At 49.3% G+C, this 23,439-nt stretch overlaps 1 protein-coding gene across 9 annotated transcripts in view; it reads right to left on the reverse strand.

Annotated features, from left to right (window-relative positions):
* EPB41L1 (erythrocyte membrane protein band 4.1 like 1) overlaps positions 1–23,439 on the reverse strand; it is a 139,818-nt gene that overhangs the window by 42,207 nt on the left and 74,172 nt on the right. For 6 of the 9 annotated variants that reach the window (XM_025398570.1, XM_025398572.1, XM_025398576.1 and 3 more), the window contains 8 exons: positions 16,267–16,457; positions 14,515–14,679; positions 12,189–12,293; positions 11,591–11,633; positions 7,975–8,050; positions 5,073–5,291; positions 2,654–2,741; positions 1,939–2,091 (listed from right to left, as the gene is read on the reverse strand). In XM_025398570.1, the coding sequence (XP_025254355.1) occupies positions 1,939–2,091; positions 2,654–2,741; positions 5,073–5,291; positions 7,975–8,050; positions 11,591–11,633; positions 12,189–12,293; positions 14,515–14,679; positions 16,267–16,443 (1,026 nt within the window). In that variant the 5' untranslated portion in view covers positions 16,444–16,457. The remainder of the gene's footprint in view (positions 1–1,938; positions 2,092–2,653; positions 2,742–5,072; positions 5,292–7,974; positions 8,051–11,590; positions 11,634–12,188; positions 12,294–14,514; positions 14,680–16,266; positions 16,458–23,439) is intronic. The other 3 variants (XM_025398575.1, XM_025398574.1, XM_025398577.1) reach the window with 1 other exon arrangement.

A 23,439-nucleotide genomic window follows, 5' to 3' on the forward strand; every position in this document is an offset into this window, starting at 1 on the left:
GCTCACTGTAACCTTGAACTCAAGAGATCCTCCTGCTCAGCCTCCCAAGTAGCTGGGACTACAGTCAGACACCACCACACCAGCTAATTTTTTGTAGAGAATGGGTCTCACTATGTTGCCTAGGCTGCTTTCCAACTCCTGGGCTCAAGCAATCCTCCCACCTCAGCCTCCCAAAATGCTGGGATTATAGATGTGAGTCATCCTTTCTGAACTCTTCTCAGGCATCTGCGACTTTGGCCTGTTCATTCACTGAATCAATAAGGATGACAGAGCCCTTACTCTGTGATGGGTCCAGTGCTAAACACTAGAGATACATGGAGATCAAGGCAGAAGATTCTAGTGGGGGTAGGGGAGCCTCTAATAATAAATAAGCAAACAAGATAATTGCAGATACTGATCAGGGCTACAAGGGGAATGAAGGGAGGTATGTGGTATGGCAGAACTGGGAAGGCATGGGGGCTCCTGCCGTCTAAGGAAGAGCAGGGGATCCCCTCTAGACCCAGATTTAGGTGATCTTGAGCTGACATTTGAAGAATGGGAAGGAACCAGCTATATGAGAAGCGAGACAGGGAGACACTTTCAGGTAGAGGAAACATCAAATGCGAAGCACCCAGTCAGGAAAGAGCTTGACTTATTCAAAGATCTCAAGGCCAAAGAGGCTAAAGCACCCTGGGCGTGGGGCAGTGTGGCAAGGGATAAGTGGGAGAGATAGGTGGCCATGGAAGGAGTTTGGAGTTTAGCTCAAGAGTTAAAGAGAGTTCCTGAAAGGTGTAAGCAAGGGTGTGGGTGGGAAGGGGGAGTGGGCTTGCCATGATCTGATTTAAGGGACTTTTTAAGATCTCTCTGGCAGTTATGAGGAAAATGGCCTGATGAGCACCAGAGGCGAGGGAGGGCAGAGGGCAGTGAGAAGGCCCTCATAGGCATAGGCTAAAGATGGGGGCTGCTGGAGGCAGGTGTGACAGAGAGGAAGAGAAGCAGATGTTACGACCAAATGGGCTTTTTGATGGGTGAGATGTGGGGAATTGAAGGAAAAGAGTTGCAGACATATACATGTTTGCATTTGTGTGTGTTGTGTTTATAGTCCAGTCTGTGTATCTTAGAATGTGTATAAACTTCTATACTTACAACATGTAAGTAAATACATGAACTTTACACAGACATGTATTCATTTATCTGTGTGACCTGAATGTATGTGGTTATACTTCTTCTTCTGTTTTTATTTTTCCCTCCCTTTTTTTTTTTTTTTGAGATAGAGTCTTGCTCGCCCAGGCTGGAGTACAGTGCCAGCTAATTTTGTATTTTTAGTAGAGATGGGGTTTCACCATGTTGGCCAGGCTGGTCTCGAACTTCTGACCTCATGTGATCCACCCACCTCGACCTTCTAAAGTGCTGGTATTACAGGCGTGAGCCACTGCACCTGGCTGTATGTGGTGATACTTTTATTTTTTATTTTTATTTATTTATTTATTTTTTGAGACAGAGTCTCACTCTGTCACCCAGGCTGGAGTACAGTGGCGCGATCTCAGCCCACTGCAAGCTCTGCCTCCCGGGTTCACGCCATTCTCCTGCCTCAGCCTCCCGAGTAGCTGGGACTACAGGCGCCTGCCAGCACGCCCAGCTAATTTTTTTTTATTTTTTAGTAGAGATGGGGTTTCACCATGTTAACCAGGGTGGTCTTGATCTCCTGACCTTGTGATCCACCCATCTCGGCCTCCCAAAGTGTTGGGATTACAGGCGTGAGCCACCACGCCCGGCCAGTTATAATTTTATTTAGGCTCTTCTCTCTCTCTCTCTCTCACTCTCTCTCTCTCCCCGTGTGTGTGTGTGTGTGTGTGTGTGTGTGTGTGTGTGTGTGTTGGCAGCCCAGGCTCGGCTGCCGGGGTTCACTCCTTTCTAGTTGATTCTGGTGAGGAGGAGGGTTTCCCAAGGCAGGCTCACCTCCCCAGGCCGGATCTTGATATAGAAGTTACTCCTTTTGTAGGAGATCTTGAGGATCTTGGGCCAGGCAAAACGGTTGATTCTCAGCCGGTCCCGGTAGATAAGCAGGCCATTGGCACAGACACCTAACATAATGTCGATGCCCTCAGAGTCCTGCATGAGAAGAGACCATGGAATGGAAGGCCCGGGGTCCATGCCTGGGGACAGCCTGCCACCCACCCCGAACACACTGCCCTGTGCACTGCTTGTAATGAGCTCTCAGGAGCAGGGTTAGAGCCTCCATGCTGGAGTCCCACTGACCAATCCCTCCCATTGTCATTCAGTCATTCACTCTTCCATTTAGGTATTTATTCACCCACTCACTTGTCTGATCATTTGCTCTGTCAATCACTCAATCATACATTCACCCAGCAAATTTTAGCGGCACACACTTGGTGCCAGGCTATGTGCCAGGTGCTAGGAATACAGAAATAAACTAAGGCCTACGTCTTTCCCTCACAATGCTCCCAATCTAGCGGGGGCTCAAACAGGTTCATAAATAAAATACATGGAGAAAAGGATACAGATCATGAGAAAATAAAAGGTTATGGAACTTCGAGGAATGAGAATGAGAACAGAAAAGGTTTCAAGTTGGAGGTAACACAGGGTCTGGCACACCAAGCCCTAGGGAAAAGCCTGACCCAGACACTAGGGGAACCCAGGAAGCCGGTGGTACCTTGGCATGGTGCAGGTCTACTCCATACATGGAAAGCTTCTTGGCGTTCTCTAAGAAGTGGATTTCTGCTTCTCCTGGGGTCATCCCCCTTAGGGAAAGAAAGTGATCACAGGTGACCAAGGGAAAGGCCCAGGCTTGAGTCTTGCTGGCCAAAGGTGGCCACCATCAGAACCCATGATTCTATGAAGTCAAATATGCTGAGCCTCACCCTAATCCTTTCCCTCTGTCCTCAGAGCAGGAGGGTATACCCCAACTCCCACTTCAGCCCACCCAACCCCCATCTTCTGCCAAAGCTCAAGTCCAGTCTTGTTAGTCCAGGGAGCACACAAGGGCTGAGCTGGGAGTCAGGATTTTTGCCTCATTCTGCCACTGAATTGACTGTGAGCCATAAATTCTACTTTTCCATGACCGTAAAACCATTGTTAAGGACACTGTTCATTATAACCACCCAGGGGCTCCTAAATTATTACCCACATGGGATATTTCTTGCAGAATTCAGTATCAGAAGCCACTTAATCTCTCCTAAGGAACAGGTGCACATTCTCCTTTCCAAAAAGAAGAGTTATGTAATTAATCAAGTTCCTTCTTTGCTTTCGCTGCCAGGAAACTTGGACTACATTTTATACTTAGTCAGAGCAAACATTTATTGAGTACTATGTGCTGGTTACTGTTCTAAGTACTTTACACGTATTAACTCACTGAATCCTCATAACAACTCTGTAAGATAGGTATTATTCTTCTTCTCATTTTACAGATGAGAAAACCGGCACAGAGACGTTAAGTAACTTGTCCAAGGCCACACTGCTATGAAGGAGAAGAGTCAGGATTTGTGTGACTTCAGAGTTTATGCTCCTAATCACTTCATTACAGGGCTTGTATATCCTACAGGCCTCAGTTTCCTGTGACCTGTCTACTTCTGGGCTGCTGTGTGGGATACCTGGACATGAGATGTCAGTGTGCTTTAGGTCCAAAGAGATGTAGGCACAGCCGTTAGTATTTCTCCAGCCCACATCGATCTGAACATTGTTCTCTGAATTATTATGACTCTTGCAAATCCTAAGATGTCTTGCTATTTAGGACAGGGATGACAAATAGATGGCAGGCAGCCCACTACTCCCTGTTCCTATGCCCAGGTGGACATTGCTTACCTGGGCATTGTAAGGAATCAGTATCCTACTCAACACAACATCACAGCAGTCACTATTAACCAAGCAGAGTTAATTTGCGATTCTCAGAGACAGCATTTGCCACCCTTGACCTAGCATTCATCACACCCCAGCAGGCTCTTCCCCACGTACACGATCACTCCACATCTGGCCCTGGCCCTCCTCTCCAGATGAAGCCCACAGAACAAGAGCCTCCTAATTTCCTCCATCCTCAATAGTAATGAGACAATATTACCATACTCCTTTCGCTGGGTGCAGCACTTTACAGTTTATAATGCACCTTCACATTATTAATTATACTGAGTCCCCATAACAATTGGACTTACAGTCCTGAATACTTCCAGCTTAAAAGGACCCTACAAATCATTTCGTTCTGAGGGTTCCTCTCTAGGGGAACCTGTACAGAAGCAATGGCAAAGTGGAGTATCTGGGTTGTTACAATGACTGAGAAGGTGTTATGGGCATTTACTGGGTCCCAGGGATGCTGAACATTCTGCACAATGAATTCTTCTGCCCCAAATGCCAATAGTTGAGAGACACTGATAATCTAACTTCGTGCATATGCAGGTGAAAAATTGGGCTTAGAGAGGTTAAATAACCAGCCTATAGTCACACTAGTTAATTATCATCCAACTGCTGGAACAAGGTACTTTCCCCTGCACGATCAACTATTCAACTCCTTGATCCACAGACAGCAACACTAACAGCCAACATGCAGTGTGCCTTTAATATGTGCTATTTAGGCTTCCCAACAATCCTACAAGGTGGGTTTAACAGCATCCACCTTGAACAGATGAGGAAACCAAAGCATAGGAAGTGAAATGACCTTCCTGAGATCCCCTGGTTAGAAAGTGGCAGAGCCAGTATAGGAACCCTAGCAGGCTGGCTTTTGGGTCCAAACTTTTGAACTCTACACCAAGATCTAGACACCAGGACACTTACTTAGAGACACAGTAGCGATTATTATCTCTAGCTGGCAGATAAACTGATTCTCAGAGGCCAAGGACAGGGAACTATCATACCTATAGAGGAGTTTAAGAAACTTGGGTCCCAAAAGGTCATCAAGGCCACACAGCCAGTCACTACCATTCCTATTTACAGAGATGATTTGCTCTCAGATATACCTCAAGTTAGAGGCAGAGCCAGATGGGGTACAAACAGCACAGTATGCGGCGGCCTAGGACATTCAGGCCTGCAAGGAAGGCTCCCACTGGCCAAGGAGCCACAGAAGGCCCTGGCTGGCACCCTCTTACCTGTATGTCTTATGCAGCTCCATGATCCTCTCCTCCAGCTCCCGGGTCTGGTTAGGGGCGAAGCGGAGCTCGCTGACATAGTTGCCCACATGCTCCTCAGCATCATAGTCGCCCAGCTCAGCTTGCACGGCGTAGGAGCCCAGTAGGGCATGCGTGACAAAGGAGCAGGGCAGCCGGCCCGTGATGATGTCTGCCCGCAGCTGCAGGCACAGGTAGTATCTGGAGATAGGGGAGAGCCAGCATGGGCACAGGGCCCTACTCCTCCCTAGATATCCCAAACACAGCTGTCCATCAGAACCAAACAGAACACAGCTCAGCAGAAAAGGATGTTTGTAGACACTGGCGCTTCATATGTTGACAATCTGGGTATGTCTTGTGAGATGGTTTTGCAACATTTCACATGACTTTAAGCATTTTTGTGCATTTCTAAATTTGAGGGATTTGTTTTCTATTATGAGAGCATTTTCAATTTCTAACTCAATTTCAAGCTAAATAGGACTACTTTGCTGGTTTGGCCATTACAAAATGTCATGTAGTTTTAATTATACAAGTAATATACTGTATTCATATTGAGGAAAAAATGCACACTTTAGAGGTGACTCTAAATTTCCTCTTGATGACCAGAAATGCATGTGGTTTTGATTTATGGGTGTTTCTTACCTGTAAATGGCACCAAATGCTGCCTCTGATTCTAACAGCTCACTTTTTCATACCCAGGCCTTAGAGCCCTCCCATGTCAGTACATGTGACTCTGCCCCATTCATTTTAACTTCCACACTGTATTCCATTGCCTGGATGAACCTGCTTGCCAATGCTTTCCCAAAACTTTCTTATTTTGCTTCCAGCTCTAAGTAAATTGTCTGAAAACAAATTGGTTTAAAGGAACATTTCCAACTACCAGGCCATGATTTTTTATAACTTTTATGCACACTTGGACGATTTTACAATTTTAGAACCATTTAAAACCATTTTTATTGCTTTTTTGGTTACTATGTATTAAAAAAAAATGTTTCATTTTTAGCCAATGATGCCTCCCTGTCCATTTTTGTTATGTTTCACCATTTTTTTTCAATTGCTATTTCTTTTTTCTTTTTTCTTTTTTTTTTTTGAGATGGAGTCTCACTCTGTCACCCAGGCTAGAGTGCAGTGCCGCGATCTCAGCTCACTGCAACCTCCGCCTCCCAGGTTCAAGCGATTCTCCTGCCTCAGCCTCCTGAGTAGCTGGGATTACAGCCACGTGCCCCACGCCCAGCTAATTTTTGTATTTTTGGTGGAGACAGGGTTTTGCCATGTTGCCCAGACTGGTCTCAAACTCCTGGTCTCAAGCAATCTTCCTGCCATTGTCTCCCAAAGTGCTGGGATTACAGGTGTGAGCCACCACATCTGGCCTTTTTTCTTTTAAGTGCCTTTTACTTAATATAATTCTTACTACTCTGTGACATTATTTCACAGTCAGAACTGAAGTCCTGGCAAAAAGTATGTGCAACCTCAGTGTGCGCCCAGGGCCAAGGCATAGACTCAGAATCAGCAGCAGCTCAAACATCACTGGCACCAAGTACAGGCTTATGGGCATTCTATTCAAAAGTCTCAAAATTCAGAAATCACTGCCAAATATTCTGACCAATCTTTCATTTCAATCAATTTGTCATTTTGACCAGTTTATTTCGGGCCTAACTATTTTTGGCGAAATCAGCTGCTATAGCACCCATCTCCTAGGGCCATCTGTGCTAGGCAGGCCTAACTTCCTTCCTGGTGTCCCTGGAAGCACAGTGCCCAGGGTCTGGCACAAACAGGAGAAGTATCAGTAGGTAAGACCAGGGGGATGGAAGCTGTGCTGGCCTAACCCACACAGTCCACTTGGGAATGGAGTTTCAGATCTTGATGCTGCCACATTAGCCCGCACCTGACCTCAGGGCTCAGAACTAAGACTAATGACGCCAAAGCCCAGGCCTGATCTGTTCCAGGAACATCTGTCTTATCTCCCAAGGCCAGAGTCAGCATCTTGACCTTGGTCGATGGCCTGGCAAACAGGCAATCGACATGAAAGTGAAGGAGGGACCCAATGGGAGAGAGGGGCCGGCTTAGGAGCCCCTTCCCTGCTATAGGGGAACTCCAAGCCCATATCTTCTGTTGGGAGTAAAAGGCCCATCACCTGAATGACACAGCCCCAGGATATCATGAAGTAAGACTACCTCTTTGGAAAGGGCTTAAGAGAAGGGTTTCCCCGTTCTGGTTTCCAGAAATGGGTAACCCCACGGAAGCTCCCATTCCGAAGGATGCTTTGCACTCATTTCTCTGTGGGGAGTCCCAAGCCCCACTTGACTTCCATGTGCCTGACGTGTGTACAGAGTGGCATGCAGACCAAAGTCCCACGTTCAAAGGCATCCCATTCTACTCCCTCCATATTCCCAATGCTGCAAACTGGTAGCTCACCCAGCACAGCAGCCTTCACATGGGTTTGGTATGCCCCATGCATGCATAGATGGCCCATGCTATGTTGTTTTAAAGTTTGCATTTGTTGCCAACATTTAGAAACTGTGGTTTTTATTCTTTAATCTCTAGGTTCATTCCAACAATCAGGCCCAATTCCTACATGACAGTGATGGCCTGGAGGGGAACAGCAACTGTTTTAGGTGGCTTCTGTCCTCTCTACAAGGGGCCCCACAGCTCCTTGTGATACCTCTTCCTCTGACGTCAAGGGTCAGCTGCCACTGACCACTGTGCTTGCATCACTGTGTTTCTTACAATGAGTCGGCTTCCTGTGTTGATGCTGTCTGCCTGACCTTGGTAGGAGACTGCATTTGCAGCTGCTATCATATACTGCCTGTGTCCCCAGGGCCAGAGGCCCTCATCCGTAGTCCCACACAGCCAGCACACCTGCCTCTCCCTCCACAGCCCTCACCTTGTGATGTCTTCTGTCAGCTGGGCAGGATCAGGTGGGTAGAACTTGACTGTGAAGGCAAAATTCCAGGGGCTACCTGAGAGGAGATGGGAGAAAGATCAGCGAGGCCCTATCACCCCATTGGGTGGTCCAGATGCACCATCCTATGGGCAGTTTTTCAAAGTCTTCTCCTATCTGTAATCTCAGGACAATCCAACCAGGAAGGCTGGAACATTACTCCCATTTGACAGATTAGCAAACTGAGGCCCAGGTTAAGAGACTTGTGAGCTAGCAGTAGGAAGGAAGGTAGAAAGAAAGAAAGAAAACTGACGCTGCATGCCAGACACACTGTTAATTACTTTACAAACATTACTTCAGTAAACCTCACCACAACCCCACAAGTAAGTCCTATGATTAGCTCCATTTTATAGATGAAGACACTGAGGCCCAGGCAGTAAAGCAGTCAGCCCAAGGTCACCCTACTTGGAAGCGGCAATGCTGGGGTTCAAACCCAGGCCATCTGGCTCCTTGGTCTATACCCTAGTCTGGGTCATCATATGTCAATGATAAGAAAAAAGTCTAAATAATACCACATTAAACAGGTTTCTTAAATTTGGACTTGTCAGAGCCCTCGCCCTGCTACTGTGCATTGCAGCTCTCTGAAGGGAACATGCATTCAAGAATTTCCAAAAATGGTTTGATCTGTTGTATCCATTTTTTACAGAGCATCCTGCAAGATTAATGTTTCTCAGAACACACATTGGAAAACTCTGCCCTGTGTCATGTTGACTCCATCTCAGATGACAGGATTGAATTATAAATAAGACCCAAAAGGCAAATATAATGAGCTAAATGTAACAAAGGGATATTTTAGGGGGATAAATGCTAACCTCCACACTTAGATGTGAAAAACCAATGGCACACATCTAAGAAGATACACAGGAGAATAAAGTCTGAGGTTATAGCTGGAAGCAAGCTCTGCAAGCCCAGAGAAGGGGTAGCCACTTGAGAGGGGATGAAGACAGGTAGGTATGAGGTACTGGACAAAATTAGCGAAAGTCTACATATCCACAACAATGGTCAGACCACCCCTGGGAATTTCAGGTTTCAGGCCCAAAATGGCCCCTGACAAAGTGAGAAAGTAAGGCCCATCCAGGGCAGGGCTGTGGTCATGGACCGCTGGAGGTCACATTGCCACTACCATCCTTGTCTCTGCGGTAACCACTATCTGCACCATACAGATGTCACATCTCAAACTTTTACTAGATGCCAGTCACTATGCACATGTATGGGGTTCGATCTTCATAATCATCCTGAAGTTGACTTTCTTTTTTATAGATGAATTCTGAGAGGTTAAGTCACTCTCTCAGGGTCACTCAGCTAGTCAGTGGTAGAAAATGGGGATCCTAACTCTGGCCATCTGGCCCCAGAGCCCAGGCACCTGACCACACCGACTCCTTGGAAAAATCAGCTTCAAGGAATAATAATAGTCTCAGGAATTCCTACCTCAGGAATAATAATGGTAATAATCAATAATAATAATAAATAATAATAGCTAATGCATACTGGGTGCTACTGTGTGCAGGCACCATTCTACATGTAATACTCATTTAATCCTCACAATGTAAATATAAGTACTAGCATTACCCTGCTTTACAGAGGAGGAAACCGAGGCACAGTCAACACCAGAAGCAGATGGAGTTAACATTCAAATCCAGGCAGTCTGGCCTCAGTGTCTGTCTGCTTAACTATCACACCAGATTGCCTCAGGGAAGCAAGAAGAAAACAGCTACTGAGCACCTACTATGTGCTTGGTGCTGTCCATACATATGTCATTGAACCGTCGTCCCCACTTCATGAGGCAGGAACTACTAATCCACTGGCCAAGGAGAAGCAGGGACCCAGAGAGGTGGAGAGCTTGCCCCAGGTGCCCTACTTTGCCCTACCTTGCCCCAGGTGCACTGAGGTTTGGGAGGAGATACACCCACCTCTGAAGCCCAGGCTACAAGGACCAATGGCGCCACTTTCAGAAGGCTGAGGTGCTGACACAGAGGGCAAAAAATTGCTCTACTGGGGCACCAGAAGGTAGGATGAGGATGAATGGCTGGAAGTTACAGGGGTAGAGGCAGAGACTGTGGCTCTCCTGGATAAGGTGCTTGCTAGGGATCAAGACTATTACTCGATGACTTGGGATGGCTACAAGGAGTGACATCCACCAGGCCTGGGCTGTGCTGGCAGGGGCTGCAGGCCACCTTTGGGAGTGATGCTGAGACCTGACCATTTGGTCCAGCCGCCTGTCTTTCCCAAGCTCCTGGTCCTGACCAAACACCACACACTCGGCTGCCTGTATCTATCTGTTCCAATCTCTTTAGTCATGAGACATAGGCCTCCCAGCCAGGCTGGGGCTCCTGGGGGACAGCCTGAAGCCCAGGCAGAGGATCTGTCAGCCCCCCGAGGACTGCGCTCTGTCTGTGTGCCTGCCTCTTTGTCTCCAACTGACAGAACCTACAGGAAGAATTCCTCGAGCCCCCTCCTGCAGAGTCAGCTGGCATCCCAGGGCCCAGCTGCCCGCTGTCATGGCAACAGGCTCAGCTACAGCTTTCCAGCCAGGGGACCAGGGAGTTCAGGAGAGACCAACCACAGCCAAGGGGGAGGGGCCCTGGGTGGAGGCATCTCCACCTGGAGGCCCCAGGTCTCCAACTGCTCAGGCTGCCTTGCTGGGGCCCCCTACCTCCCACTTCTGCCATTTGGGAGCCGCCCCATCCCTCCCAACATGCTTTCTCTAGACCAGAAAGGATAGGTTGTTGGCCTGCTCATCTGCCTTCACCCCAGGCCTTGAAAATAGCACAGGATGGTGTTGGAAGACCAGGACTCAAGACCTGGCTCAGCCAACATTTGGCTCTGTGACCCTCGGTAATAACTGCCTCTCTCTGGGCCTCTGAGAAAAGGGTCGTTGCTTACTGAAGTCTGCACCATTCCTGGACAGAAGAGTGGCTGTTTCTAGCCCATCTGCTTGTCCTTTGTCCTAGACGGCTCTGCAGGTCCCTTCTAGACGTCCTGAATGTATTTATGATTCCTCTGCTAACTTGCTGTGTGACTCTGCACAGTCATTTCTCTTCTCTGGGCCTTAGACTTGTCCTTCCCGCTCTGGCTTCTCCCAAGATCTGCCATGTGGAGTACATGGACTCATGGATCTGAATGCACTTTCTTTTTTTGTTGTTGTTGTTTTCTTTTTTTGAGATGAAGTTTTGCTCTGTTGCCCAGGCTGGAGTGCAGTGGTGTGATCTCAGCTCACTGCAACCTCTGCCTCCTGGGTTCAAGAGAATCGCTTGAGGCAGTCTCAGTGCCTCAGCCTCCCAAGTAGCTGGGACTACAAGCACTCGCCACCAAGCCCAGCTAATTTTTGTATTTTTTTTAGTAGAGACAGGCTTTTCCCATGTTGGCCAGGATGGTCTCAAACTCCTCACCTCAAGTGATCTGCCCGCCTCAGCCTCCCAAAGCACTGGGATTACAGGCGTGAACCACGGCGCCCAGCCTGAATGCACTTTCCAAAGGAGGAGAGAGCAGTACAAGGGAGGTTCTCATGGCCTGGAATCCCCTCACCCATTCACCTCCCCAACCACAGCAAGCCACTCACTCCGGATCTGCTTCTTGATCTCCTTGGAGGGGTCCAGCCAGTTCTGAAAGAAAAGACAGAGATCTTCAGAGGGAAGATGCAGGAAAGAACCTGACTGGGCTGGGAGAAATATCTTGAAATGGCCGGTCAGCAGCCCCTTGTGGGCAACGCCCTTCCTTGGCTAAGCCTCCTGGTCCCTTTTTCCTGGGTCTAAGGGGTGAGGGGAATGGGGCCAGGATTCACTACCAGGCTTGGACCCAGTGTCCCGGAGCTGCCACTGCCCTGAGGCAGTTCCAGTGAGCAGGTGATACAGCTGCAATGGGACTGGCAGGAAGGAGGAAATTCAGAGTCTCCCAAGGATGGGGGAGAGGCTCTGGCAGGGAGCTCCTAAGCTCCCCCAGCAACTCTAGCTCTTCAAATTCCCACCTGGGGGTGACCTGCATGTCACCAAGAAATGGCTGAGACAGGGAACTGCGGGTAGATAGGGCTGGTTGAACCTTGGGGATATGCAAACAGAAGACGCTTAGTGATCTGAGCACTAATGGAAGCCAGGGGGGTGGCCAGGATTACAGGGGCCTAACGGAAGTGCAGGTCCCACCCTGCTCCCTAGTCCAGGTACCTTCTGACTGTCGGCATCACAGAAGGTCAGGCCGAAGTAGTCCTTCTCTAGGAGGTTGAGGTGTTCACAGACCAGGTCAAACAGCACCTGACCCCGGCCATGTTTCTGAGGAGGGAAGCAGAGCAGCTGTGAGGCTGAAGTATACCCCGGGGCGAGGCTGGGAGATACCCTAGGCTCCACCAGGACAACTCAAAAACCCCAAGGGCCTTTTGGCATCTGGACAGGAATGCAGCACTCCTGCCACCCACCTGGCTCTGCCCTCTGAGTCCTAAGGGGGTGACAACAATGGCCAGCTCCTTGATGGCCTTCTTCCAAGTTCTGGTGGGGGTTTCTGGACCTTGAGCTTGCTTGGGGAGAAGCTGAAGTGGAAGGCATAGGAAGTGACGGCTTTCTCCTTCCTTTTTAGTGATTAAGAGAAGGAGGCTAACTTAGACTGAAGGAGCAGAAAACCAAGTCCTAAGCTTTAGATGTGAGAGGAAGAGAAGAAGCCCCTGGAATATAACAGAAGCAGGCAGGGGGAGAAGGGGAGGGCTTGGGACTCAGGGTCATAGTGTGACCCTCCCTTCCCTGAGTGAAATCCAGGGCAGCCCAGGCTAGCCCACCACTCCCTTCCCCACAGCCAGTGAGGTTTCACAGAGGCTCATGGGGCCTCCATCAGCTTCTGCCGGAAGAACCATTGTTAGGGCCGGATAGGTTCCTCCCACTCCTGTAGAGCTAGGCTTGGGCCTCTCTGAAACACCATTCAAAATGACGAAGCCAAGAACCTGACTGGGTGCACTCCAAACCCACAGGGGTAAAGATGAGCACCAATAAGGGGATCACAGGGCAGGGGAACAGAGGCAGTCACCACCCAAAGAAGCAGGGACTCTAGAGAGGGAGTGAGGCCCCTGTAAGGTCTGGTTGGGCCCTCAGGACCAAGCCTGACAAGGAATTCCTGAATCTGGAGATCATCAGAGAGAGAGGACCTGGCCTCAGTCAAACGCTTTATGCACTTCTAGGACAGGCAGAAATGGCATCTTGGGGACCATCACGGTAGGAGAGAGGACATAGAAGATAGCCCTTTCCTTTGTCCCAGGAACAGGGAAGGTGAAATCTTTCTATAGACAAAATACATACACAGTCAGGTGCAGTGGCTCATGCCTGTAATCCCAGCACTTTGGGAGGCCAAGGCAGGCAGACCACTTGAGGCCAGGAGTTTGAGACCAGCCTGGGCAACATGGTGAAACCCTGTCTCTATTAAAAATACAAAAATTAGCTGGGTGTGGTGGTGGGCACCTGTAATCCCAGCTATTCAGGAGGCTGAAGCAGGAGAACTGCTTGAATCTGGGAGGTGGAGGTCGCAGTGAGCCAATATTGCATCACTGCACTCCAGCCTGGGCAACAGAGCAAGACTCTGTCTCAACAAAAAAAGAAAAAAAAGAAAAAAAAAAAAGAAAAAAGAAAAAATACATACACATAAAAACAAAACAAAACCCTGTAAAGAAGAGGGACTCAGCCTCCCAGGACTCAGGAGTAAGTCACATCCCTAAAACCAGGGCATGGGGGAGAAAAGGGGACAGCTCCTATAAATCTTAGTAGCAAGGACACCCTCTGAGCTCTTTGACACATGCGGAGAAGGGCCAGGAATGCTGCCTAGGCAGGGGTAGAACCTCTAAGGGCTCACAGAGGGGGCAAGCGAGAGCTCAGAATTAGGGCAGGAGTCAGAACCTATACAGGAAAAGGAGACCTAGATGTGAGGCCAGGAGGGCCAACCCCAGAAGGAGGCATCTGCTGTGTCACCACCATGGGGCAAGGTTTCTACACGGCCTGGGTGACATCCTCCCAGTGAGCCGCCTCCCTGTGATGGGGTGATGGGCTTGCTATAGAACCCTCAGGTGACTAGTTTGTCCTGGAGACTTGAGATGGTACCCTGGACAGGGATATTCACTAGGAAAGGAGGAGCCCTCTCTCCACCCAGTATATAAAAATGATTTAATTTAAATGTCAGTCTCTCCTGGGTGAATAGGGGAGCCCAGTTCCCAGGTCTACTGTTTGTAGATCAGCCCTTACATGGTGGCATCCTTGCCAAGGTATAGTCACCCTGTAAAATCTTCCCGTGGTGCCAGCCCTGTATCTCGTCTAATTCTATTTGCAACCATAACCACTCTCTCCAGGCTTTGGTGCCACCATCTGTACAAAGGAGCTCCGAGCCAGGTCATCTCTCTGGATGCTGTGGCTGGTCCAGGACTCCTCTGGTTTGGCCCAGGCTGGGTACACACAGGAGCCTGCCCTGGACCTGAGGCTGGCCAACCGGGGACAGGACATATGGCACGCAGTGCTCCCCTACCTCCACCTCACACTCATACTCCGAGGCATCAAGCAGAGTGACCCGGCAGATGGCACTCTTGTATTTCTTGGCAATCTTCTGGGGTGATTTCTGGGCCTTGCTGGGCGTGGTCCTCTCCGACAGGCCATCGGCCTCACTGTAGTCCTTCTCCTCCATGTCTAGGCTCTGCAAGACCAAGCAAGGGAACAGTTTGCTCAGTGAGTTTTAAGCCATGGCCTTTCATATAAGGAAGAAGCAATATGGAGGCATCTGGGGCCAAGACAAACCCCAGAATGAGAGTCGCTGCCGTCTGAGACTCACAGGGCAACTAGGGTCTACGGCTGGTGTGTGCAGGAGAGCCAGGGCTTCCATGCACAATGGGTGGCCTCGTGTGAGGGGTCCCCATCTTCCCTGCAGGCTACTGCTGCCATAGGCATCCTCTGAGGCAGGAGCATCCCATGAAACCAAAGCCAGTGGCCAGAGCTGCCCTGTCTCCCTAGAGCAGCGCGTGACTCAGCATAGCATCCATCTGGTCTCCTTCTTTTTGTCTGTCACTGGATCTAGCAGGAGTCTGGGAGCTGTGGACTGAGTTAAAAGAGAGGAGAAAGGCCAGAGACCCGCCCCTGCCCCGCCCCCTGCCCCGGGCCCTAACTCCACTGCTGATGCCCTCAGTGATCTTGGCCAAGTCCCTGCCACCTCCAGGCCTGTCGTGAATTAAGGAAGGTGTTAATTAGATGATGAGGTGAATCTGTTGTAGCTTTAGGGGCTAGCCAAGCTAGAACATGGGGCTAGCCAAGCTAGAACAGACAGGTTCAAGGGTAGGAAAATAAATGGAAAGAACTCAGGCTTCAAAATCAGGTCTAGATTTGACTTCACCTCTGTTACTTTATGGCAGTGTGACTTTGGATAACTCACTTTATCCTGCTGGTGCTCAGTTTCCCCAAGTGTAAAATGGGGGAGTTAGTAGCTACCCTCTTTAGTTTGAGAGAATAAAATTTAAAAATGACCACAATGGGCCAAGCATGGTGGCTCACACCTGTAATCCCAGCACTTTGGGAGGCCAAGGTGGGAGGATCACTTGAGCCCAGGAGTTCGAGACCAGCCTAGGCAGCATAGCAAGACCTCATCTCTACTGAAAGTTAAAAAAATATATATATATATGGCTAGGCACAGTGGATCACACCTGTAATCCCAGCACTTTGGGAGGCCGAGGCAGGTGGATTACCTGAGCTCAGGAGTTTGAGACCAGCCTGGCCAATATGGTGAGACCCTGTCTCTACTAAAAATACAAAAATTAGCCAGGCATGGTGGTGCATGTCTGTAATCCCAGTTACTAAGGAGGCTGAGGCAGGAGAATTGCTTGAACCTGGGCAGCAGAGGTCGCAGTGAACCAAGAGTGCAGTGGCACCACTGCATTCCAGCCTGGGTGACAGGGCGAGACTCCAACTCAAAAAAAAAAAGAAAGTGAAAACAATTAGCTAGGTGTGGTGGTGCACACCTGTTGTCCCTGCTACTCAGGAGGCTGAGGCGGGAGGACTGCTTGAGCCCGGGAGATTGAGGCTGCACTCCAGCCTAGGCAACAGAGTGAGACCTGCCTCAAAAAGAAAAGAAAATAACTACAATGCTCCCAGCACAGTGCTTGGCATGTAACGGGTCACTAATAAATCTTAGTTTCCTTCTTTCCTCCCTCCTGAAAAAATACTGGGGCCCTAAGAACTGGACCTGGAGGACGGTCTGGGCAGGAAAGGGACGCCCATGCTCTCGTGCACACACCTGTTCAGCAGGCCGCGTGTCCTGCTGGGGTGGATGCTTCTCATTGGAGTTGGCCTCTGGGTGGCCGTGGCCTGCAGGGGTCACAGGAGTGGTCACAGCAGCGGCGGCCTCGGGCTGCTGCGGGGCCTCCTCCTGAGCTTTCTTCACCTCAGAGTCGGGGCCTGTCTCTGTTGTCATGGTGACCAGCACGCCTGCATTGGCATGAAGGAGATCATGTGACAGGGAGGGACAGCAATGGTGTGACAGCGAGAGGGGCAGGAACCACACGCGGAGAGAGACAGATGGAGGCAAACGGACAAAGAGTCACAGGGCAAAGGGAGGAGGGAGGGAGAGACAGAGGAAGTGGGGAGGAGGGAGGGTCATGGGAGGTGAGGGGTTAGTGGCCGAGGTCACAGGCACCCCTCCCACCCTGTGTCTGCAGCTCTTCAGGGACTCTAATCTCTGGGCCTTTCGTAGGGATGATGAGTCCTTCTAGGGAGCCCCGCTCTGCCAGGAGCACATGGGGCCGCTGGTGACCGCCTCTAGGCAGGGCCCAAACTAGGCTGTCTCTCCAGCCACCTCACCTGGCACTTGGTAGCCCCTCAGCAAAACTGGATTCACAGAATTTAACCAAAAGAGCCCTGGGTTCCAGACACTTCCAGTGCTGAAGCTGGACACACCTCTTCATGCCCCAAGCTTCAATAATTCCTGCCCTGCTAACTTCACAGAATAGATCCAGAAAGAGAATGACAGGAAGAAACTTAGGGGAAAAAAAAAAAAAAAACCGTGCAGCCTTGACGATGTAAAAGTCAAAAGAATAGGCTCATTCCCCAAGTCGGCCACAAATGTGGCAGTCACTTCACCTCTCTGGGACTCATCCAAAACATGAGCAACGTAGAGAAATGCTCTCTGGGATGAACGATTCTTGTCATTTTCCCCTTTCAGCAGTAAATGAGGAGATTTCAGAGAGTCAAGGACCCATTGCCCAGCTATTCTGCTGGAATAAGCAAGTTACAGAGAGAGAAAGAGAGAGAATGGCATGGTCTCATTTTTATATTTGAAAAACAAAACAGGCCAGGTGCAGTGGCTCACGTCTGTAATCCCAGCACTTTGGGAGGCCGGGGAGGGTGGATCACCTGAGGTCAGCAGTTCAAGACAACCTGGCCAACATGGTGAAACCTCGTCTCTACTAAAAATGCAAAAAGTAGCCTGGTGTGGTGGTGCACGTCTATAATCCCAGCTACTCAGGAGGCTGAAGCAGGAGAATCACTTGAACCTGGGAGGCAGAGGTTGCAGTGAGCTGAGATTGTACCACTGCACTCCAGCCTGGGCAACAGAGCGAGACTCCTTCTCCAACAAAAAAAAAAAAAAAGAAAAAGAAAAACAAAACAGTAACCTCAACAACATATGTTTGTGTTTGCACGCATTTAGTAAAAGCTCTAAAAGGATACTCACCAAATTGTTAAGAGAGGTTGGTAAGGCAGAAGTGGGTAGAGGAAAATGAAAGAGATCCCCGGGAACAGGGTGACATAAGAGAGAAAACTTCACTTTTCACTTTATATGCTTTGGAACTACTTTTATCTTTTAAAATATACATACGTAGGCTAGGAGCAGTGGCTCATGCCTGTAATCCCAGCACTTTGGGAGGCCGAGGCTGGCGAATCACCTGAGGTCAGGAGTTCGAGACCAGCCTGGCCAACATGGTGAAACCTCATCTCTACTAAAAATACAAAAATTAGCTGGGTGTGGTGATGCATGCCTGTAATCCCAGCTACTTGGGAGGCTGAAGCAGGAGAATCGCTTGAACCCAGGAGGCAGAGGTTTCAGTGAGCCACTGCACTCCAGCCTGGGTGACAGAGCAAGACTCCATCGCAAAAATAATAAATAAATAAATAAAATATACGGATGTACTTTTTTAAACGTACGAGTTGGCTTTTTTAAAATGTAGGGGAGGGGAGGGGCATCAGATGCAACCATTCCTGCCCCCAATCAACAGATCCTCAAAAAAAAGCTTTGAAGCTAAAATCAGGGAAATAGAGAAATGAGCAGGAACCCTTACCCCTGAGTCCAGGCCCTTCCTCTAAATCTATCATATTACATGAGAGTGATTCAAGCTAGACCTGGCAGGCCCTCTCCCCTGCACCATCCATCATGGGACACCTCTGATAGACAGACAGACAGACAGACACAGCATCCACCCTGGGCTAGCCACGTGCTCCAGGTCCCCTGCCCCACACTTCCTTTTCATTTTTCAGTTTTTCTCCCTGCATCTCAGTGAGCATCAGCCCAGCCCAAAGCCAAGAGCACTGGACAGAAAGCCAGGGACCCTGAGCACCCCACTTAGGCACAGGAGAGCTCTGGGACCCTGAACATCCTCAGTCCCCCACAGAGTGGATAACGGGGGAAAGGCTTTGTATGTGGAGGCGTGTAGTACAAATGAGAGGGTTTGTTGTTACTGATGCTACTATTAAGAAGGAAGATGAGGAGGAAGGGAAGGCCTGGGTCCCATCACCTCCTCCCCACACAGAAATGCTTTCCACTCAAGCACACTACTCTGTGCTTTATGGGTATAACTTAAAGCCACAGTTAAATAAAGGCTCTCTGTCACTTACAGGACAATGAGTGCTGACTCCAGGCCAGGATACAAAGCAATGAGAGCTGCTTTAGGGGAGCCCACAGCCTTGGAAGGGTCCACATGATACCTGTGCGCCAGGCTCAGGATCTTTTCTGAGCCTGCACTTAAGGATACTGGTCATAATGCCAGATAAGGCCTATAGGCAAGAACTCTTAAAATAACTGCCTGCTTAATTTTGCTTAAAAAGAAAAAAAGAAAAAAAAAAAAAGCATCCACAGACTCATCTGTGTGTTTTCTGCTGTGAGATGCAGAATCCACACGACCCCTCGTGGGCCCAGGCAGTGGAAGAGACACTTCCACTCTTCCCTCTCCAATGGCCTCAATCTGATTTCAGTTCATACTCCCGGAACTTTTCCTGGGTCTGAGGTTTCTTGAAATAGCCAGGAAAGCAACCTTAAATAAATATCCCAGTCTTCCTCTGGCTGAGTCTCCAGCAGAGCCCGCTGGCAGCAAATGCCCGGGGCTCCCAGAACCACAGAGGAGAGGAGCTGGATGCCTTTTGAGATAATTTTTGAGATAATTCAATCTACTCCTCTTCCTTTACAGGTGAGACCCAGTGAGCAAAAAGGACGACTGACAGTCATTTCCTCAGAAACCAGATTTCCCTGGTTCCTCCACCCACTCTCCTCCCTCCCCAGCCTCCAGACTCCCCAGATCCTAACTCTAGGTCTGCCTTCTCTCCACTGTACTTGGCTGCCTCAAGCAAACCTCAACAGAACCCCGCAAAGGAGAAAGCACTCAGGCTCAGGCTGAACACCAAGGACGTGGCAGGAGCCACCTCTGCATTCCATGGCCAGGAGCTACTGAGAGAAATGATGGCTCATTCACTCTAGAGAGTTAAAGAAAAAAATGTAAAAAATCATGGAAAAGATTTGAGTATAAAAGCATGATACACAACAGTTTGTACAGATTAACTCTATGTTAATGAATACACATGCACAGATATGGAAAATTCAGCAAAGTATTAACTATAATTATTTCTGGGTGGCAGGAAGACAGATTATTTTTTCTTCTGTTTAACTGTAGTTTTTGGTTTTGCTACTATACTTGGAGATTCCTTGAATAAGTTTAAGTTAGAGGTCAAAAAAGAAATTTTTCTGATGCACATGGCTTGGTATGGCAGTATGAGAAGGAGATAAAATCTGTTTAAATCTTTTAAAAATTAAAAAATCAAAAATAACATCTTTTAAAAATACATATGATAACATCTTTATTTCACATATCCAAGGATAAGAGCATGGTTCTCTCACTAGGCCACAGAAAGGGAGCCGAGGGCCTGGCCCTGGCTTCTGACATAGCCTGCCACGTAGGCATGGTTCCGCCCAGGCCCAGGTGAACACAGACTGATGGAGCTTGCTGTGCAGCTAGGCTGGGCCAGGCACCGCAGTGGCCCCTGGAGGGAAGCACGTGCTGGTTCCCGAAGAGCTGGCTGCAACGTGGGAGGAGGATGCTCACCCAGGAAATTGCTAAACACTTAGGCAGGAGGTGATTTAGATTTGCCATTTATGTTTCAGCCTCTCAGCAGAGTCTGGGGACCTGGTGATCTGGACTGTAGCCTGGAGTTCCCAGAGGAAGCTTCTAGGGTGGGTCGGGGGTGAAGGTGGAATTAGGTGTTGAAAAAAGGGAGCCATTTATTTATTTATTATTTATTTATTTATTTATTTATTTTGAGACGGAGTCTGGCTCTGTTACCCAGGCTGGAGTGCAGTGGCCGGATCTCAGCTCACTGCAAGCTCTGCCTCCCGGGTTTATGCCATTCTCCTGCCTCAGCCTCCCGAGTAGCTGGGACTTCAGGCGCCCGCCACCTCGCCCGGCTAGTTTTTTGTATTTTTTAGTAGAGACGGGGTTTCACCATGTTAGCCAGGATGGTCTCGATCTCCTGACCTTGTGATCCGCCCGTCTCGGCCTCCCAAAGTGCTGGGATTACAGGCTTGAGCCACCTTAGACAGAAGATGCAGAGAGAGCATTTGAGCTGAGTCACCATGTGGGCAAATGTCCAGAGATGGGAAGAAGGGGGATGGCAGGGGATGGAGAGGAGACCTTGACGTTCTGGCACTTCAGAGTGAGAAGCCTATAAAGGTGAGCACCAAACAGCCTGGAGGGAGGGACTGGTTGGAGCTTGGGAGGAGTGATGGGGCTGGGAGGGTGCAGGCAGCCTTGCAAGAGTCAGAAGCATCTCCGTGCAGAAGGACAGGGCTCCCATCACTAAGCGCTGCTGCCAGCCAGGCCCAGGGCTAGAGACTTCATACGGTCATTCATGGACCTCTTGAAGGGAGGTAGAGCAGGTGGCCCTGTGGCTCAGTGGTTCACAGCACAGGCTTTGAAGTCAGGCACACCCAGATCCAAAGCCTAGTGCCAATGCCTGCTCACTCTGTGACTTCGGACAAGTGACTTCACTTTTCTGAGCCTGAGTTGCCACTGTTTTTTTTGTTTTGTTTTTTTGAGACAGAGTCTTGCTCTGTCACCCAGGCTAGAGTGTAGCGATCTCAGCTCACTGCAACCTGCGCCTCCCTGGGTTCAAGTGATTTCGCCTGCCTCAGCCTCCCTAGTAACTGGGATTACAGGTGCCCACAGCCGGCTAATTTTTGTATTTTTAGTAGAGACGGGGTTTCACCATCTTGGCCAGGTTGGTCTCAAACTCCTGACCTTGTGATCCACCCGCCTCGGCCTCCCAAAGTTCTAGGATTACAGCCGTGAGCCACTATGCCTGGCCCTGAGTTGCCTGTTTTATAAAACAGAGACACTCCTCCCTTCCTCTCAGGATGGTGAAGGAGATTTAGGAAAATAACACAGAGAAAGCTCTTAGAGGCCGGGTGTGGTGGCTCACGCCTGTAATCCCAGCACTTTGGGAGGCCGAGGCGGGCAGATCACAAGGTCAGGAGATGGAGACCATCCTGGCCAACATGGTGAAACCCTGTCTCTACCAAAAATACAAAAATTAGCTGGGCGTGGTGGCACGTGTCTGTAGTCCCAGCTACTCGGGAGGCTGAGGCAGGAGAATGGCTTGAACCAGGGAGTCGGAGGTTGCAGTGACCCGAGATCGCACCACTGCTCCAGCCTGGCAACAGAGCAAGACTCCATCTAAAAAAAAAAAAAAGAAAAGAAAAGAAAAAAGCACTTAGCATGGTATACACCCAATAAAACAAGCCTGAGATGTAGGGTCTATAATTACCAGCAGTAATGGGAAGCTGCAGTGAGGAGGGCCTGAGAATGGGAGTTCAGAAGTGTCCACCCACAACAAATGGAGAAATGGAGAAAGAGATGTTTCTAAGAGACAGCCAGCAGGACCAGACTGATGACACTAACATATGAAAGGCCTAATGCACAGGATTAGAAAAGAGAAAGGTCAGCCAGAGAAATAAATGCTGACAGCGCCTGTACTTGCTCTGTCTGGGGGAAAGGAACCCAGTGAGGCCAGGGATGCTTGCCTGGGCTGGGGCTGGCGCAGCAGACTGTCAGCATCTGATGCTCTTCAACATCCTAACCACCCTCTGGCTCCTCTAGCTCACCTTCCAGGGGCACTCAGCAGCCTTCTTAGCTGTGGATCTTTATCCGGGTGGCCTGCAGGGAGAGGGTGTCCTAGCCCAGATGAGGCAATATCCACTCAGCCTGGCAGTGAAACCACTCCTTAAAAATGAATCAACTGGTATCTGGTTTATACATCAGGCCCTCTAACCAGGGTTAGCATGAGTCAGCATCTCTGAGTCCAGTAACTTGGATTTGCTCTTTTTCTCCATCACCATTGCAACTGCCTAAATCTAAGCCACTATCAGCTTGTTCCAGGAGAGCTGCCCCAGCCTGCTCCATGGTCTCCCTGTGACCACTCGGGCCCTCCTAGAGTTTATTATCCACAAAGCAGCCATAAGAATCTTTCCAAAACTCTCAGTGGACACCCTCTTTATTTTTTTATTTTTTAATTTTTTTATTTTTATTTTATTTTATTTTTTGAAATGGAGTCTTGCTCTGTCGCCCAGGCTGGGGTGCAGTGGCCGGATCTCAGCTCACTGCAAGCTCCGCCTCCCGGGTTCACGCCATTCTCCTGCCTCAGCCTCCCGAGTAGCTGGGACTACAGGCGCCCACCACCTCGCCTGGCTAGTTTTTTGTATTTTTAGTAGAGACGGGGTTTCACCGTGTTAGCCAGGATAGTCTCGATCTCCTGACCTTGTGATCCACCCGTCTTGGCCTCCCAAAGTGCTGGGATTACAGGCTTGAGCCACCGCGCCCGGCCTATTTTTTATTTATTATTATTGTTATTATTATTATTTTTGGAGATGGAGTCTCGCTCTGTGGCCCAGGCTGGAATGCAGTGGCGTGATCTCGGCTCACTGTAACCTCCACCTCCTGGATTCAAGCAAATCTCCTGCCTCAGCCTCCCGTGTAGCTGGGACTATAGGCACCTGCCACCACGCCCAGCTAATTTTTGTATTTTTAGTAGAGATGGGGTTTCACCATGTTGCCCAGGGTGGTCTTGAACTCCTGAGCTCAGGTAATCAATCTGCCCACCTCGGCCTCCCAAAATGCTGGGATTACAGGCGTGACCCACTGCGCCCGCCAGATGC

Source organism: Theropithecus gelada, chromosome 10 (genome assembly GCF_003255815.1).
Source record: "Theropithecus gelada isolate Dixy chromosome 10, Tgel_1.0, whole genome shotgun sequence".
Lineage (NCBI taxonomy): Eukaryota > Metazoa > Chordata > Mammalia > Primates > Cercopithecidae > Theropithecus > Theropithecus gelada.